The 19,518-nt window shown below is 39.0% G+C and overlaps 1 protein-coding gene across 2 annotated transcripts; it reads right to left on the bottom strand.

The window, feature by feature from the left end:
* On the bottom strand, positions 1–7,536 carry LOC108431050 (nuclear receptor coactivator 7). Of its 2 annotated transcripts, XM_017703935.2 has the most exons (7): positions 7,420–7,536; positions 4,379–4,526; positions 2,770–2,907; positions 2,330–2,482; positions 2,070–2,165; positions 1,872–1,945; positions 1–601 (listed from the first exon to the last, which is right to left on the bottom strand). In XM_017703935.2, exons 1-7 carry the CDS (start codon positions 7,443–7,445, stop codon positions 466–468), a joined length of 771 nt encoding a protein of 256 aa, XP_017559424.2. In that variant the 5' UTR covers positions 7,446–7,536; the 3' UTR covers positions 1–465. The 2 variants fall into 2 exon arrangements, with proteins under 2 accessions (XP_017559424.2, XP_017559425.2); XM_017703936.2 differs by lacking the exons at positions 4,379–4,526; positions 7,420–7,536 and adding an exon at positions 3,080–3,574.
* Positions 7,537–19,518: the final 11,982 nt, after the last annotated feature.

The raw sequence follows: 19,518 nt of genomic DNA, 5'->3' as shown, positions 1-19,518 counted from the left end.
TCAGGAAAATATTTCTTTTAATAAAAAAGCAAATTTTAAACAGCACTGATCAACAGCACCAAACACACAAACCCATCTGCAGTGTGAAATACAAAAATAAATTAAGTGTAAAAATGATAATTGTGAAAAAACTGTACACATCTTTTTTTTACATTCCTTTTAGTCATGTCAGATCTTAACAAATGTAAACAGTTCTTTGTTCAGCCGACAGTGTTAGCGTATCATTCAGTACTACACAGTAGTTCAGTCTCAGTAGTGTTTGATCCGAGCAGGAAGGCGCCCATCCTGTCTTCAGAAGGCTCCCGTAACGGATTTGTGAGCCGCTAAAAGTGCCAAACCGTCAGAAATCGTGTTCCAACCTGTTCTGACCCGTTGAGCTCTGTTCCAGGGCTGGAACGGCAGGTTAGACACTCTGAATGAGCGGCTGAGAAAACTTTCAGCTCCGCTGTGCTTGTGTGCGTGTCTTTACTGGAAGGTCCACACCTCCACGGCCTGGATAGTGAAGTCCTGGTGGGGGGAGAGAGGCTGGTTCCTGAAAGTGTTGCAGGAAAACGTGGAGCCACGGCAGAGATCTGCGTCCAACCACAACCCAAACGGTCCCCTAGGGTCAGAACAACAGTGGTCAGGTCACTTTGCGTCGAGCATTTGCAGGTATTGTCAGTATGCATGAAAATATATGCTATTTCTCGCAACAACACTCACTGGCCACTTTATTGGAAACCTTATACCTTGTGTTACTCCAAACCAAGGTGGATCTACAAGATACTAGGAGCACTTTATTATAAGGTCTGCTTCTCAATAGTCTGTGAACTTCAGCAGAGCCACAGTAGATATAAACATTCAGAAATGTGATATAAATGTATTTCTATGAAATCTTCTCTAAATTAGTTATGAACTGTTCATTGTCTAATGAGTTAATTGTATCTTTGTGTTGTTATCACACCGAAATTATGTTAGTGAAGAGCTCTGTAAACAATAAAACAGCATAAACAATCATGTTTCATAAACACTGTAATTTTACTGTAACTTGCAATACAATGTGTTCTTAAATTACACGTTTTCCTGCATTTCTCTGTAAAATCTGGAAGCAAATCTCATGTTTTTAACAGTTTATAACATGCAGAGATTACAGATATTATTTATTAGCACTTACTAAGGCAGAGATTGTTATGTATATATATATAATGTATAGGTTTCTTTTTAGTTTTCATCATTAATAAAGAATCAATTAAACAATATTTTTAGGAAATTTTTAAACCTTCAACCATCATGTAGATCTCACTTTAGACCATTTAACTCTTTTCTGTTCACAATGGACCATTTAATATCATTTACTGCACTCTTAAAATTATGGTTTGTCAAGGGCTCTTTAATATACACATCTATATAGAACCATTTGCTTGCTTAAATAGTTCTTTGCATGGTGAAATAGTTCTTTTTGACTGATGGAGAATTTGTTGTATGTGGACCTATATAGAAATAGTTCTATTTAGGGTAAAAAAGGGTTCTTATATTGTTACAATGTCAAGCTTGTAATGATAGCAGAACCCTTTTTGGTGCTGTATAGAATGAAGACCAATACATTCTCCATCAGTCTGAAGAACCATTTCACCATGCAAAGTGTGGTGTGTGAGTGTTCATGTGGAACCATTGTCTGAATATATTTATTAAAGCACATTCATGCCACATTTCTTAGTTTGCTTACAAACAAAATGGTTCAGCCATCATTAATTGCTTGCTGATAAATTAGTGATCATTAAGAAGCAGATTTTAAAATGAAGTGGTACAGAAACTAGGTGTTTCTAATAAAGTGGCCAGAGAGTGTTCCTGGACATGGAAAGCAGATGCAGTGAAAGGGTTAAAGCTCTTACCCTCCGCCCCCCATCTGCAGAGAATCCAGGAATCCTCGCACAAAGTAGGAGTTCTCTCCGCTCCAGCAGAACGTCTGTGAAGAAAAGAGAGAACCTGATCAGACGTGTGATCAGAGAAACAGGCAGTTCCAGTGAAGCAGACAGGTAGGAAGGTGATGCTGTCAGTGATGATGGTGATGCAGACGGTGGTGAACATACCTTAAACTCAGGACCGAACGTGAAGAGGAAAGTCTCTCCGGTGCCGTAGCAGCTGTCACTCACTCGGAACGTGTGGGAGGAGAAGGCACCGAACACCTGCACGCAGAACATCAGCACTGATTACTGTTCACTGCACAGCCTCACTGAACCTGTACAGGTCACTCATCACTATGAGGAGCCTAAAACAGCCTCACTGCACCTGTACAGGTCACTCTCATCACTGTCAGGATCAGAGTGGAGGTGCTAATCAGTGTTCACACCTGGTTGTGCAGGTCCTTGATGAGCAGCAGGACAGGCCGCTCTATCTGCGCTGTTTTTCGGTACAGTGTTCTCAGGCTGGTTCCATGTTGCACCGTGCTGTACACCAAATCCCACACGCAGCCCTGAACCCGTGGCGGGAGATGAGCTGCCAGCTGTGAACAAAAACCAGAACCCAGGTCAACATCTACAGATATACAGATTACTCAGTATTAGCCAGGATTACAATTTACTTATCAGTCTAAGTACATAGTATGAATTATTCAGTATCCACTATGAATTATTAGGTATCTAATATGAATTATTAAGTACCTACTGTAAATTATTCAGTATCTACTATAATTATGCAGTATCCATAATGAATTATTCAGCATCTACTATAAATTATTCAGTATCCACTATGAATTATTCAGTATCTACTGTGAATTTATCAGTGACTCACGCTCTCAATGTGATGCTCCTGCAGGATGTAGCTGGTGTGGTTTAAGGCTGGGAGTGTTTCTTCCTCATCCTCAGACATACACACACTCGGGGTACTGCACACACTCTGGGAGCGTGCTGACTTTCGCACAGTGATGATCTGCAGAGAAATGACAAAAGCAAAAATGACAGTCAGTAACAATCAAACTGAACCAGAGGATCATTCTGACACCTGCAGATCTGATCATCTGTGACCCTGAATAAACACACTGTCTGTGTGACGTGCATCAGAGTCTGATTCAGATCCACTAAACCCTCCTGCAGATCCTCACCTCCACGTACGGCTCCTCACAGCCTTTGGAGAAGTAGAGGATCTTAATGTTCTCCATAGTGGGCCTCATGTTAGCGTTGCTGTGAGCTCTGAGCTCTGCTGTGTGAGTCACTGGAGCAGATCTGTTATATTTATCCTACACACTCTCAGACCCTGATTGGCTGGCTGAGTTTTGTGCAGCAGAGCCATTGGCTGCTGGGTCACTTTCATTTCTTGTAAAGAGCTCCACAAACTGAAAATGGGAGGAAGCATAGCCAATTATGGGCAGTGAAAGTGAAGCAGGGCAGTTTCTGCAATAGGAGAATGAGCTGGAACTTTAAAAGCAGCCACAGGTATGCAGTTAAGCCTAGAACCAAATCAGCAGCTCCTTAAACTACACATTTACTGGCATTTACATCTGGAAACTAGAAACACTTACGGAAAGCCATATTATATATCAGCTCACTCATATAATCGTATTTAATAGCTTTATATGTGTGTTACTTCTCCTAATACTAAAGACTCTTAACATCATTAATGCCACATTTTTAAATTCATTAGTGAATGAATTTTTAAATTCATTTAAATTCATTGCTAACCTCATTAACTTTGTTTATGCTAACTTTTTAACTTCATTAATGCTGATTTATAAACTTCATTAATTATTATATTAATCAATACATGGGTTTATTAACTTTATTAATGCTAACTTATTAACTTTGTTAATGCTAAATTAGAAGCTTTATTTAGGCAAATGTATTACTTAATTGATGCTGATTTATAAACATTATTAATACTAACTTCTTAAATTTTTCATGCTAATTTACTAGCTTAATTATTGTTGACATACTAACTGTATCATTTATTAATTTTATTAATGCTAACTTATTAGCTTTAATTGTGCTAATCTGTTAACTTTATTAATGTTGACTTATTAACCTAAATAACTATTAATGGAATACAAACTGCATAACTGTATTACAGCTAAATGAATATCCTCATTAATCATAACTGACTACCTTTTAGCATGAGTTTGTTAAAGGTATTCATGCTAATTTAATATCATCTAAATCTGTGATATACGTGGATAATTCTGTGATAAAGTATCAGATCAATTTCACCCAGAGCTAAAAAGAGCTGAAACGAAGGTTAATTTGTGTTTAGAGAGGACGTGCTTGTCAGGTGTAGCGGAAACCAAAAAAGAGAATCCTGCTCTGGAGGGGAAACTGACGTTGGAGCCAAGATCCATGTGAAATTATCCCTTTTTATATTTTTATATTTTATATTATAGCTGTGAAAAACTGCACCGACATTCACTCACCTCCCAGTTTTTTGGGCTAGATTCACAGAGCAAGCTGTCAATCATGGCTAGTTTCTGCTTGTCCACCATGAGGAACCTCTGTTTTCTGCCATGTTTAGTGTAGAGATCTGGTGTCCACTCAACGAAGAACGTGTAGAGGTGGTCGACCCTGGAGAACCATAGAAGAGCAATAAGTGCTGAAAACTGTAATAGTGATAAATCAATGATAAATCCAAACTTTAGTGCATTAGAATATTTATCGTTACCAATAATAATTTATAAAATACTCTGTAGCTGTAATATCACTGCACTGCAGAAGTGAAAGGAGTTCAAAGATCAGCAGAATGTTGAGCAATATTCAAATTCCCATAATTTCATGTGCAGGAAGTCTAAACAATGACTGAGGACTCCTCAGCGCCAATTTGTAACAGTAAGTTGTTGGCCTGCAGTCAAATCTTACACCCACATACATTCCACACAGCTGAGGAAATAACTGCCATTATCTTTTAAAAGGCTGTGATTGAGGAAAACTGAACCACTCTGCAGAGGTCTGTCTTACTCAGACTCACTATTCACTCCCCATGATTACAATCACACTGTAACTCACACTGAAAACAGCTAACACCGGCTAACTCTACTAACTATAATTATAATTACAATAGTTAACACTAGCTTACTTTGCAAACTATCATTATAATTACAATAGCTAACACCAGCTAACTCTGCTAACTGTCTTTAGAACTGTTCATTACAACACTGAAAATTGCTAACACCAGCTAAAGCCAGCTAACACCAGCTAACTCTGCTAACTATCATTATAATTACAATAGTTAACACTAGCTAACTTTACTAACTTTCATTATAACAACACTAGTAATAGTAATAGTTTTCTCTCTTTATAATTACAACAGCTAACACTATTTAAATCTGCTAACTGTTTATATAACTACAACACTAAATAAATTGTTAGTGCTAGCTAACTCTGTTAATGTGTCCATATTTTCAAAACTAAAATTAGCGAATGCTAGCTAACTCTGTTAATGTGTCCATATTTTCAAAACTAAAATTAGCGAATGCTAGCTAACTCTGTTAATGTGTCCATATTTTCAAAACTAAAATGAGCTAATGCTGGCTAACTCTGTTAAATGGATCCATATTTTAAAGAGTAAAATTAGCTAATGCTAGCTAACTCTGTTAATGTGTCCATATTTTCAGAACTAAAATTAGCTAATGCTAGCTAACTCTGTTAATGTGTCCATATTTTCAAAACTAAAATTAGCGAATGCTAGCTAACTCTGTTAATGTATCCATATATTCAAAACTAAAATTAGCTAATGCTAGCTAACTCTGTTAATGTGTCCATATTTTCAAAACTAAAATTAGCTAATGCTAGCTAAATGTGTCCATATTTTCAAGAGTAAACTTAACTAATGTTAGCTAACTCTGTTAAATGTGTCCATTAGCTAATGCTGGCTAACTCTGTTCAATGTGTCCATATTTTCAAGAGTAAAATTAGTTAATGCTAGCTAACTCTGTTAAATGTGTCCATATTTTCAAGAGTAAAATTGGCTAATGCTGACTAACTCTGTTAAGTGTGTCCATATTTTCCACAGTAAAATTAGCTAATGTTAGCTAATGCTGTTAAATGGATCCATATTTTCCACAGTAAAATTAGCTAATGGTAGCTAACGCTCTAAAGTGTGTCCATATTTTCAACAGTAAAATTACCTAATGCTAGATAACTCTGTTATGTGTGTCCTTATTTTTAACAGTAAAATTAGCTAATGCTGTCTAACTCTGTTAAATGGATCCTTCTTTTCTGGCTAAATAGCTAATTCTAGCTAATTCCGCTTATTGACTCCATAATTCTAACTCTGAAAGTAGCCATATAGCTACTCCTGCTGCTATATCTCTCCTGCTGAAAGAAACAGCAAATCTGCCAGCCTGTGCAGGTCTGCGCTGATTTAGGCCGGTCTGTCCTGTTTTGTGTCGATCTGGTTCTGGTTTAGCTGTTTTTTTCTAGCAGAGTTCGCTAACTTTAGAATTACAACACTGAATATTATCATGATAGTTCTGTAAACTGTATTTTGAAGACTGAAGGATAATGCTAGGTAATTCTGCCAACTGTATCTGTAATCACAACACTGAGCATAGTTATCTAATGCTAAGTAACGCTACTCACTGTATTCATATTTATAACACAGAAAATATCCAACACTCTGCTAACTCTGCTAACTGTCCTGATGGTTTGTGCTGCTGTGAATGAACAGCTACTTTTGTCTCAAAGTTCACACTTGTAGGGAAAAACCAACAGATCAGCTACTAAACTACAAGATCCATTTTGCAGCTTGGATGCATGCTCTGGAAAAAACTAATTTTAAGCTGCACTTAAAAGCAGCCGAACCCATTAAATGTCCAGAAACCACTGGCAGAGTTTTATTCCACACTTCTATAATCTAAGAATAGCTCAGCTAGTCCCTGTAGTTACTGAATAATAAGGCTTACTGTGAAATAAAATAAAATAAATATATCAGTTGTTTCTGTTGTCATTTCATGGCACGGTGTCGACTTGCATAAAGCATCTTAAGTGAGTTTTGGTTTTTGTAGTTTACATGCCTTTTATCGAGCTGTTAAAATCACTGAAAGTTACTATGGGAAAGGACTTTAGAGAACATACAAAAGTTTCTTAAGACTTAAGTGCTCTACAGCTGTGTAACTGTTCATGAAATAGAGCAGATGCAATACGATGCACAGTTATAACAAAACCTCTTATCTCCCAAACTGTAACTTTACAAGAGAAGGCAAAAAATCTTAACTTATAATGGAAGTCAATGTAAAAAGACATTATTCCATATTATTATTTCCATTCATCACAAAATTTCAGCACAGTGCAAAAAGCCGCTGCAGCTTTTGAAGTGTGCAAAAAAATTAACAAGCCCCAAAAAAGCTACAAGGTTTTTGCAGTATCTCACATATTAAAACTAGGACTAATACTTATTTAGTATTTTTGATCAAAGATGTTTTAAGTGGACGCCACAGACTCCATCAGTTGCATGACTTACTCTCCAACGCTGTAGGCGACACCCATGGTGACCAGATGGAGGGGTCAGTTGGTAAAGAGAATCTCAGGTACAAAGACAGATGAGGATGTTGTGAAAGGTCAGTGCTGAAGCCTCATGTCCACTCTGCGCCCAGAGCTCCAGGCTTGCTTTTATACGGACTCAGATAAGCCATGAGTCCTCCCAGCAGCTGGCCCCAGCCAGACACCGCCTCCGTTTCATAACTGGGTTAAAATGGCCTGCGGGTGATACATTAACCCAGAGCTGTCTGGCAGTGTAGACATTAAAAAAGAGCGTCGCATGCCAAGATTATTCTGCTGCCAAAGCGATAACGTGCAAAGCGAGCAGAGCGAGAGACATGGACCTGCTAAGGGCCTGAGCCAAGAAAAACAGCCCCCGACCAGAGGAGAGTCTGATTAGGACTGAAACCGTGAAATGCATACTGAAAAATCTGAGCAGAGACACTTTAATCCTGCCTCTGTGACCAAACAGCTCAGAACTCACACTGTTTAACACAATGTGTGGTCAATATGAAGTCAAAGGTCATGCTCTTTGGTAAACAGCTGTAACGTGAGTGCTGAAGTGTATGTATCTCAGTCCATTTCACAGTTCATTTTTCACAATTTCCCCAATAATTAGTGTGAAATGGTTCAGATGTCTTTACAGTGGTGGTGATAGGAACCAGGTGTCGCCATGACTACAACACAAATATAGACATTTTACTTACCATCCCAAACCACCAGTGAACCTACATGAGTCTTCTGAGTTCATAGAGAATGTTGATGATGGAAAATAGTGTAAAAGCTGAAATAATAAGTTTTCTTTGGGGACTATTTTGCCCCACATTGGCATGTATCCCTCCACCATGAATGGAGTTTAAGTTCTCAAAGCTATCATAAAACAGTGTCTCAGTCATCAGGCAGTGAATTCATAACCATTTCATGTAGTAACTTTCTGTGAGGACATCTGGTTCCTATCACCACCACTGTGAACAGTTCTGACTGGGTAAGTTTCTGTAGAACAGAGCATTTCACACCAAACCACTTTGAACCGCTGTGTTTACATCTTAACCAGTTATTATGGAGGGATGTTGGGTGGAGTCCTCCTTTATCTTGTGTCTGTAGTTGTTAATGCAGCACTATCATATCTGTTCGCTGAATAATTGCTGTGTTTGTTCTGATAGCTAATCAAACAGATATGTGTATCAGTGCTACACCTGTACCTGCAAAAGTGTTCTCTCTCTCTATAACGTGGAGCGATGATGAGGCATACGCATGTGCGAAGAAAAGCAAGATTTATTCGGGGCAAATCCAGGGTCATGGTCAAAACAGTCCAGGTCCAGCGAGCCAACACGGAGAGCAGGAGGGACAGACATAATGAAAATGAACAGATTAAACAAACAACAGGGCCGGAAGATCAAACATCAAATAGCACAAACCATACATACAAAGACCAGCACAATCACGGGGCTTATATATCACAGGGATGACGAGGGACAGGTGGAAAACAGATGGAAACAATCAGGGGTGGAGTCACGAAACAAGGGGGCAGGACAGTGAAGTAAACACAACAAGAGCACATGGACAGGACTGGGAGGGGCCAATTGTGACACTCTACATATATATATATATATATAGGTGGAAATTATTGGCAATTAGCAAGACACTCAATAAAGGAATGGTTCTGCAGGTGGGGACCACAGACCACTTCTCAGTACCTATGCTTAGTAGTAGTGCAGCTCATCCAGGATGGTACATCAATGCGAGCTGTGGCAAGAAGGTTTGCTGTGTCTGTCAGCGTAGTGTCCAGAGGCTGGAGGCGCTACCAGGAGACAGGCCAGTACACCAGGAGACATGGAGGAGGCCGTAGGAGGGCAACAACCCAGCAGCAGGACCGCTACTTCCGCCTTTGTGCAAGGAGGAACAGGAGGAGCACTGCCAGAGCCCTGCAAAATGACCTCCAGCAGGCCACAAATGTGCATGTGTCTGCACAAACGGTTAGAAACCGACTCCATGAGGATGGTATGAGGGCCCGATGTCCACAGATGGGGGTTGTGCTCACAGCCCAACACCGTGCAGGACACTTGGCATTTGCCAGAGAACACCAGGATTGGCAAATTCGCCATTGGCGCCATGTGTTTTTCACAGATGAAAGCAGGTTCATACTGAGCACATGTGACAGACGTGACAGAGTCTGGAGACGCCGTGGAGAGCGATCTGCTGCCTGCAACATCCTTCAGCATGACCGGTTTGGCAGTGGGTCAGTAATGGTGTGGGGTGGCATTTCTTTGGAGGGCCGCACAGCCCTCCATGTGCTCGCCATATATATGTATATGTATGTATGTATATAAGTATATCAAGAAAACCTAGTATCTCATGATGAATGGACCAAAAGACATGACCCAAAATGACTTGGAAAAAAGTCTGGTTCCATTGACTTACTTTAACTTTTTTACTTTTTCCGTCTCTTTTAAAGTTTTAAACCATTTTGGAGATATAAGGTTTTCTTCCAACAACGGTGATATGCTACATTGACACACTACAATAGGTTACATTACATTATGTTCATTATGCTGCAGTGCATGCTAGGGATTGTAGTGCAGCGCACTGTGAAACAGGCTAATATTAATAGAAAATTAAAGTAATTTTTTTTAATGTTCTACAGCATTAAAATCAAACAAGCATCCTCCAGAGACCTGAAATGATGGGTAAACTGTCCTGCAGCTTCCTGTGAAGTGATACAGTACCGTTCACTCCCTGTGACGCCTGAAATTCCTTTCCAGTGGAACATTTTCACTCCCTGTGGTTTGGAATCACCCTTAAAAAAATCTAAATACCCTGTGCAGGACAGTTTACAGGCCACTGGAAGGCACTTACAGTGTGATATATGCTATACTCTTATAAAATGGTCCTTCAGAGGTTCAATAGTGAAGAAAATGGTTCTATGTAGAACCATGAACACTCAAAAAGCCCTTTGCATGATTGAATAGTTCTCTGCATGGTGAAATGGTTCTTCAGAGAGATGAAGAATGTGCTCTAGATGGTTCTATGTACCACCAAAAAGGGGTTCTTCCACTGTAACAAGCTTGTATCATAACAATAGGAGAACACTTTTTGATGCTATATACATTCCCTTTCAAAAAGGTTCTATATAGAACCATATACAGCACATTCACCATGCAAAGAACCAGTAAGCATGCAAAGGGTTCTTTGAGTGTTCCTGACTCTCAAGTAGAACCATATTCTTTACTTAAGAACCCCTGAAGAACCATCTTTTTAAGTGTGTAGTGCCAAACTTGAATTGTATGTAATTTGATAACATTAAAGTGTTCCGATCTGATCTGAACTACTTTTACATGAAATTCTGAAGCATCAGGGTGCATATAGCAGTTGTTTTGAAAGGGATTTATCCAGCCAGTAGGCTGGAGCCTCTGAGAGAACCGGCTGGGTGAATGTGTGAATATGGTGGTGAGATTGAGTCATGCTCAGTGAAACTGCATGAGAGCAATAGAGGAGAGCACGGGGGGGAAAGTGGTGGTCTTGGTGTAGTTCAGCTACTACAGTAGGACTACAGCTAATACACTGCGGCTTCAGTGGTTACTCTGTTTCAATTTCCTCGTGCTCAGGCATGGTTTCAGACAGGGCCTAACAAAGCTCTGACATCAAAGATATCTCTGTCCACCTTCAAACCACTGAGAGTGTCCACTTCCCCTCACTTCTACAGAAACACTTCACAATACATTAATGGACACAGAGGCTTATGGTAAACAGATGTTAGTGCTGTTGACCCACCACTTCACGTAATCACACAGGTTTGTTGACAGTGGAGTGGGGGGAATCCCAGCGTCTCAGGGTACTCTCTTATCTATGTTACCTTCTTGTTTTCCACGTTTTTGTTTATGCTGTTATAGTTAGATCTGCCGGAGTCACCAGCCACACTCTGAATTTTATTATTTTTTTCCATATTTCCTACAGTCATACTTCTGAGCAGAACTAATTTTGTCTCTTTACTCTTCCTGAGATAATGACTGCCCTCCTGTCCCGCTGTTGGAAGACTGACCATCAGGGCCTCCTCCTCACCTTATCAGTCAGAGACTGCCTTTATCAGTGCAGTTTCTAAAGCTTTACCATCTAGACTTCAAACAGAGATCCTCTTAGCTTTTATTTGGTATTTAGCTTATTAAATTGTAAATACTGTTTGACCAGAAGAGGATGGGTCTCCCCTTGTGAGTCTTGGTTCCTCCCAAAGTTTCTTCCTCCAGTCTGAGGGAGTTTTTCTTTGCCACCATTCCCTCTGGCTCTGGGGATATTGTAGCTGTATGTTTTTAAACTTCTGTAAAGCTGCTTTGTGACAACATTGTTGTAAAAAGCGCTATACAAATAAACTTGAATTGAATTGAAAACAGTCACACTTTGGAGAAAAATGGCATTTCCCACTTTACCCCAGATTAACCTGTCTGATAAAGCATGATGGCATCTGATGTTTGCTTCTGTAGCTACCCCACCAATTAGCATGGTGCTAACTGCGTCACTTCAGATAATCTCTTTAAACAGCATCAATGCAAGCAATTAAGCACTTTAGACACTCTACATTCAGCACCTTTGAATGGCCACCAACTTTTCAAAATCCCCCCATAACTGAGAGTTTGAGATTTAATCAGAGAGAGATTCAGGGTGGCTTGCTGTGAAATAGTTCAGATGTCTTTACAGTTGTGGTGATAGGAACCAGGGGTCGTCATGACTACAACACAAATATAGACAATTTATTTAGTATCCAAAACCACCAGAGAACCTGCACGAGTCTTCTGAGTGTATATGGAATGTTGATGATGGAAAATAGTGGAAAATCTGGAATAATCTGGGGTTCTTTGGGGACTATTTTGCCCCACATTGGCATGTATCCCTCCACCATGAATGGAGTTTAAGTTCTCAAAACTATCATAAAACAGTGTCTCAATCATCAGGCAGTGAATTCATAACCATTTCATGTAGTAATTTTCTGTGAGAGAGCTTTTAGAGGTAGACGTCTGGTTCCTATCACCACCACTGTGAACAATTCTGAATTGTCTAGAACAGAGCGTTTCACACCAAACCACTCAAATCATACAGCGCTCAAACTCTTTAAGATGTCTATTTCCTTTCACCACCACCGTGACTTGTTACGTTTCTCTAGAATTGAGCATATCTTTGTTGAATGATTTTCTGCAGAATTGTGCAGAAATCAGTGGAGTTCCCCTCTGACAGCGACTCAGAGCTGTGTATTTGCAGAGTAAACTAAAAGCTGAGGTCAGTTGCGCAGACTGGGTCACGTCAGGGCTGTGTGCCACACCATGAGGACATTGGACTGCGTTCAACTGACCCTGCTGTAAGCATTGCTGTGCATTACTGTGATTTAACAAACGCGTCTGCCTTTACTGTCTTACAGTGTGTCTGCAGTGATGCAACAAGCTGAGCAAAGAGGTATAAAAGTCTCATTATGGCTGGAGTAACTGCTCTGATCCAGCTGAGCTCAGGGGCTTAATATGTGATGCTTTACAAATCTGCAACTGACCCACTTACAGTGTGGCCTCCTGCAAAAAACCACCACTTTCTGCAGCGTGGTGGCTCTGGAGTTTCTCCCCTTCACCACTGCCCACACTTTTCCTTCCCATCACCAACAGAAAGTTCTGACCTTCATTGTCTTCAGGGAAAATTATATTTCCACTGAGTTTGAGTGATGCAGATACACAGCACAACACTGTGGTCAGAGACCAGAGACTAAAACAGTCAAATTGTTCCTCACACCTAATGCAGTAAATCAACCAAGACAGGTTTAGTGTCTCTTTTTTCATTTTAGCAGTAGAGTCATAAGGCTAAGGAGACTAGTTAGCATTAGCATGATGCTAACTGCTTAACTAGATCATCACAGACCTGTGTGGAGTTGTTCAGTAGGGGAACAACCTAACAATCTAACACAGATGTTTTACATTGTTAAAGAAGATGAAGCAGCATGAGCTTCTGGCCACATCACCATCTCCCAACCGCGGCCTACCACCAAAATTCAGAGTGGTTCATCAGCGTTTTAAAGAGATCCAAGCTAAAGAGGGTTTTCAGGGAATGTAAGTCATTTTTTCAACACCAGTTTTTTTGGTACCTGAGCTGTTTGTGTAAATCAGAGAATCCAACCTGATTACTTTAATCATCATCTTGTTTCTGCAGCACAGCAACATTTAGAAGCAGCTGACAAGCTCACAGCTAGTCTTCAGTCCAGCCTACGCACTGCGGGGTTAGTTCGTATGCAGCGTTACAGCTCTGACACCTTCAGTACACAAAGACTAATAAAGGACATTCAGTCTGTTCCAGTTTGCACAGATTTTAAACTGAAAAAGAGAAACATCTGAAAACAGAGACTTTCTGCCTTCTTAGCGTCTTTCTGACGTCAGTGTTTTAAATAAGTTTATTAATGAAATTGACATTATCAGCTGGTAAAGCTGTAGTTATTCAGAAACAATTTTCATATTTTACCGATGTTTTTATTTACTGGACTAAAATAAATCTGTCATAGTGTTCACACATAATCTGATGTGTGTGTATCAGCTGATCTGTCTGTCTGTTAGATGATAATATATAATGCAGCACAGCTGGGAAATATATTTGTTTCTTACAACATAGAATTAGTTTAGTTTATTTGGTCATTTGCACAACATGTCAGGACATTTATGCATTGAAATGCTTGTGGTGAGGCTCAGCTAATCACTCTATAGAAGTAAAAAATAAAAATACAAGAAAAGCAAACTGAAATATATTAAATATGCACAACATATACAGAAAATATAGAGACAATATGCATTTTAAAGTGACTCAGTGTTATTGTTCTTTAAAGTGACTTGGTGTTAAACTGTTATTGTCCATAGCAGAGATGATATGATATGATAACGATGTTGACAAAGTGACTGAGTGAAATGGTAGTTTCCCAGTAACCGGGTTGTTCTGGCCTGTATGCTGCGAAATCTCCTGCCTGATGGCAGGATGGTGAACAGGCTGTGTGCTGGGTGACACTGTCTGTCCGGATTGTTTTGATTTTCCTGAGGCACCAGGACTGATAGATGTCGTGTAAGGCTGGTAGCTTGTATAGTGATTTGTATAGTAATTTGTATAGTTGATAGTTAATATATTATAGAATTATATTGAATTAACTCTGTTTGCATTGATTGGTGTTAAACTGGCCCTCTGTTTCTTACAGTGAACCCACCCATGAGCTAAACTGGAACACTGCACTCCCCTCAAATTGGGTGGAGTTTGTCTGAATGGTAGGAGCTAGAGACAAAGTTCAAGTGCTCATTTGTAGCATAGACGCCTGAATAAAAACATGATTATACCAACTTAATTTTTAAAAAAATATTTTGCAAAAAACAAACTGTTAGGTTGTGCTCTGCTCTTCCCTGCATCTCTAATAGACTTAATTATGTGGTGGCTGACACTGTATGACTCTCTGTTATCTATAAACATGGACTAAAGTATGTTAAGATAGCCAAAAGCACCCAGTCAAAGGTAAGTAAAAATACATCTACAGAGAACATATTTTTATGCAGATTTTCTAGCAAAATGCATAATTATTTGCTTAATTATTTGAGTTTAAACGTCCACAGTGTGAGTTTTGGAGACCTCTCTGGTGGAATCGTGTGACTGCATGCAACATTCTGTAGCATGGGTTGCGCTTCGGCAAGTGGATGAATCTGATACAGAGAACTCAGTCAGGACTTTGTGAACCAGCATAGACTAGCATATGTAGTGTTTTGGATGCAGAAATGTCAGTTATTACACTGATCACCAGCCAAACCAGCACATGAGGTAAACTTAAATTACATTGCTTTACTTAAAAATTACGCAAAAAAGTGAGTAAAGTTGCTGAACAGGTTGGAGCTTAAAGAACTTTACATCTGAGTTGTCATTCCTCTCAAATGGTCAGTGATCCATCTCCAGAGAGTAAGGCCACTCAAACAGCCTGGTCAGTATAAATGAGTCCACTGAGTTGCAGTCTCTGCTTTTACACACTCTAATTGATCGTTGATTAAATTGATTAAAACACCTCTGTTATATTAATGGTCTGGGTTGCACAATGAATAAAGTCTTAGATCAGACTGTAATCAGTCATTTCTGAGACTCTGATAGTTTGATACATGTCTGTCAGTCTGTCAGCATCACAGCTTCAGACTGAACTGATAAACCTGATCAACTCCAACAACAACAACTCAACATCAGAGTCACTGACACTAAAACAACATGCAGAATTATTTCCATTAATCGGAAAAAATAGAAATTAATCAATAGAAAACAACAGAACCACCAAGAATGCTGGGAAGCACAGACTCTTCAGTGTGTAGGACTGATCCAGATTAACTGATCTGGACAGCACTCTTAAAAAAAGATGGCTCTTTGAGGGTTCTTTAGTAAATAAAATGGTTCTATATAGAACCATGAACACTCAAAGACCCCTTGATTAAATGAAATGGTTGATGCAGAATGTGCTGTATATGGTTCCATATTGAACCTTTTCGAAAATGGTTCTGTAGCACCCAAAAGGGTTCTCCTATTGTTACAATGTCAAGCTTGTAATAATATGAGAACCCCCTTGGGTGCTATATAGAACCCTTTTCACGCAGATTTTCCATAATTTTTTTCTTAAATCACGCAAAGAGTTCTTTGAATGTTTAGTTTAGTTTAGTTTAACTTCAGTAACGTAGCATTAAGCAAGAAAAAGTGTGCTACTAGATCAGAACACTGTTAGAAATAAAGGTTATGTGCAGGAACATTTTCATTCATTAAGGTACAAACAGTAAAAATGTTCCCTCAAAGGTACAACAGTGGTTTTAAGGTCTGATTGTGAATCTTAAATACGTTTTTCCAGGTGAACAGTTTGTATTTCATAACCTTTTCATAACCGAATGTTTTAAAACAGAACGGTAAAATAAACGTCCTGGAGATGAGACGAGGTGTGTGGAGTCAGTACATCTTAGAAAATATCATTTCAGTGGTTTATGGTACAGTTATGTTCCCTGACTAAAGGTACTGATGGAGCCTTGAGGGTTCCACCCCAGTGACAAGAGGGGAACTGCCCCAGAGACAGTTTAGTACCTTTATTTCTGAGAGTGAACAGTGCAGATATGAAAACTATATGACATCACATACCAAAATGAGTTGCACAGATCCTCTATTTTAGACTCCTGATGAATTGACATGCAAACTGAATTCATTTGTTATAAAGGATTAAGAAATTTAATTAAACTTAATTATCTGCCAGTACAGCAAGATCATTTAACCTTAAAATTACTTAAAATAAGCAAAAAGGTTTAGAAATAATGATCTAAAGAGAAATATGCACCACAATCTTAAACAAAAATGTTTTTTCAATGGTTCTTTAGTAAAGGCAGTGATTCTGTGCAGAACCATTAACGCTCAAAGAACCATTTGCATGATTGAATGTTCCTCTGCAGGGTGAAATGGTTTTTCAGATTGATGGAGAATGTGTCATATGTGGTTGTGTACAGCACCAAAGAGGGTTCTGATACTGTTACACTGTCAAACTTGTAGAAGACATTTTTGGTGTTATTCTGAACCCTTTTCAATAAGGTCTGTAGAACCGTATCACTGCAGTGAGAAAAGCAGAGCAGACTGATTGGGTGGAGTGTGTAGGCTATAAAGATCACAGCTAATCAGATCAGTTCATCAATAACAGCCAGATCTTTCCCCTCTGAGACAGCTTACAGTTTCTGTTTGAGCTCCATTTACTAAACTCTGAATTCACCCACGGTTACAATGTTACACTTCAATTAACTTTCAACAGGACTTAGTCTGGATTATAAATGACATGTACATTAGATTATAAAGATTATAAAGCAAATGACAAACTATTAAGACACTGCAATGAGAAATGGCTGCCCAGCAAACAGACCTACAGCCAAGAAACAAAACAGGGGTCCTTGGGGGTCTAGGATCCCCTAATGACCCTCTAGGATCCCCTGAATGTTTTTGAACCGAAATGAATTAATAAGAACTTTGTGTTAATTAGATTAAAAAGATTAAATAAAAGAAACAGCAACTGACTGTATATGGTTCCTAATGGTGTTCATGTCGCTCTGTGGAGCTCAAACAGTGCAGGACGTGTTTGATTGCCAAATGAAATGTTCTCTTAGTCTGACCAGGAGCAGTGGTGGACAGTAACAAAGTAAATGTAATTTGTTACTGTACTTAAGTCATTTTTTTGTGTACTGAAGTTTTTCCATTTTGGGCGACTTTTTACTTTCACTCCACTTACATTTCAAAGTCAAATATCTTATGTTTTACTACACTACATTTTATGAAATCTGTCATTCCTTTTGGTTTATGTGTGTATAACAACGGAACAGGTCAAAATGAAAGAAGTGTAAAGCAAGAACACCAATCAGGGCAGAGCGTACACTTTGTTTTGAGCTTGTTTTGACCTGTTGGACATACCAAGCCAGTACAAGCACACGGTTCAACGTCAGTGCAGCAGCATAAAATTTTGGGAGTGTCTATTCAATATAAATGATGAACTAACCTAACTTTGTGTAAATAGACCACAATATAGAAATATGTACACATATGCAGTCGTGACTGAAGTGTCTTTTTTCTGAATTTATACCAACATTATTTCATTCTATAGTAAATTAGTTTTAGCTAGTCTATGTTCATGAACAGAGACCTACAGATGCAATATAGTAAAGGAAATCTCATTTGTGAACCAGAGTTTAAAGCAAGTTTTTTTAAATTTAAACTTGTAACTAAGTTTCATTAAGTTAATTAATAATCCTTTAGTCCTTTTACTTTTGATACTTAAGGACATTTGAAGGCAAATACTTTTGTACTTTTACTCAAGTGGAGGTCTAAAGGGAGGAACTTCTACTTTTACTGGAGTAATATAGTCTGTGTATGCAGCGTCCAAACACAGGACGTGGTGTCTCAGCATGGCAGGTGAAACGTGCCCATCTCCAGAGCTTTATTACTGGATAGTGCTTGTTTGTGAAAATAGTTCTTTAATGAGGCTGCTCAAAAATCACAGTCATTGACCTTCACTTGGCGCCAATTCAGCTCCAGCTCTGAGCCAGATTTGCTAGAGACGTGAAGAACAGCACTGAGCTGGCCTCCTCAGAGTTCGGTTAATTTTTAACTCTGAAACAGGGGTGAACACATACGGCAAACGATCAGCAGCATGATAAAGATACTGTCCCTCAGACTGACCAGCTACACAGTTATTATTAATTTATAAGTCATGAAATTGATGCATTTATTTCCAAAATCTGCACAGTAAAAAAAAACTTTTGGGGTTTTAACTTTAAAAAGTGTCTGAACTGCCTTAAATACACAAAACTGTTCCCTGTTCTATTAACTTACTATTGAAAATTCAGATTTTGAGGCAGCCAAAACTTTTTATGTTTACTAAATTAAGCAGTTATCAGCTAATAAAAGGAAAGAATTTTACTTAATAACATGATTTAAAACATGTAAAGAAATCTAAAATTGACATCATTTTCCTACAACAGTCTCAAAATGAGAAATATTAGATATATTGACTAGATTTAAGATGATCTCACTTGCCAAAAGGTCCTTTTCTGCAGTGTCAGTTAAGCTCCTTGTGATACGTGTGATGAGTTGAATGTGCTAATTTTGTTGTCCTGTAAATACAGTAGAGCTCCAGGGCAGAGACACACAGCACTGAACAGGGTCTGCACATTTCTTTCCTTTCATGATGCACAGTGGGGCTCTTCAGGTCACCTGTTGTTGATTTGATGCACCTCAGAGGAGCCATAATGGAGCCACTGCAGTATTTAAGGTGGAACAGATCAACCCAAATAAGAAAACTTCAGTCTGGTGTAAATTTCTCTCCTAGAACTTTTAATGGCTTTAAAGCAGATGTGGATAGATGTGAACAGATGTGCTGTGTACTTATATGCTAGTGTGGCACCAAAGCTTGCACAGGAACACTCTCAAGTAGGTCACTGCAGCAGCTTCACCTACACGAGTTTCTGCAAGCTGGGTTTCTCAGGAGCCGCAGATGAGTCAGTGAGAAACTGAAGCAGAAGTATTTTCCTTCCAGTGACGCTAA

This window comes from Pygocentrus nattereri, chromosome 24 (genome assembly GCF_015220715.1).
Source record: "Pygocentrus nattereri isolate fPygNat1 chromosome 24, fPygNat1.pri, whole genome shotgun sequence".
NCBI classification, from domain to species: Eukaryota; Metazoa; Chordata; class Actinopteri; order Characiformes; family Serrasalmidae; genus Pygocentrus; species Pygocentrus nattereri.
This window is presented reverse-complemented; position numbering and strand designations above follow the sequence as displayed.

Excerpts from the sequence above, each read along its gene's own strand:
- LOC108431050 (XM_017703935.2), bottom strand. The coding sequence starts at position 7,445 with ATGGGTGTCGCCTACAGCGTTGGAGA. Across the intron at positions 1,946-2,069 it reads CGTTCGGTCCTGAGTTTAAG|ACGTTCTGCTGGAGCGGAGA; the intron begins GTATGTTCACCA and ends TTTTCTTCACAG. Across the intron at positions 602-1,871 it reads CTGCAGATGGGGGGCGGAGG|GGGACCGTTTGGGTTGTGGT; the intron begins GTAAGAGCTTTA and ends TTCTGACCCTAG.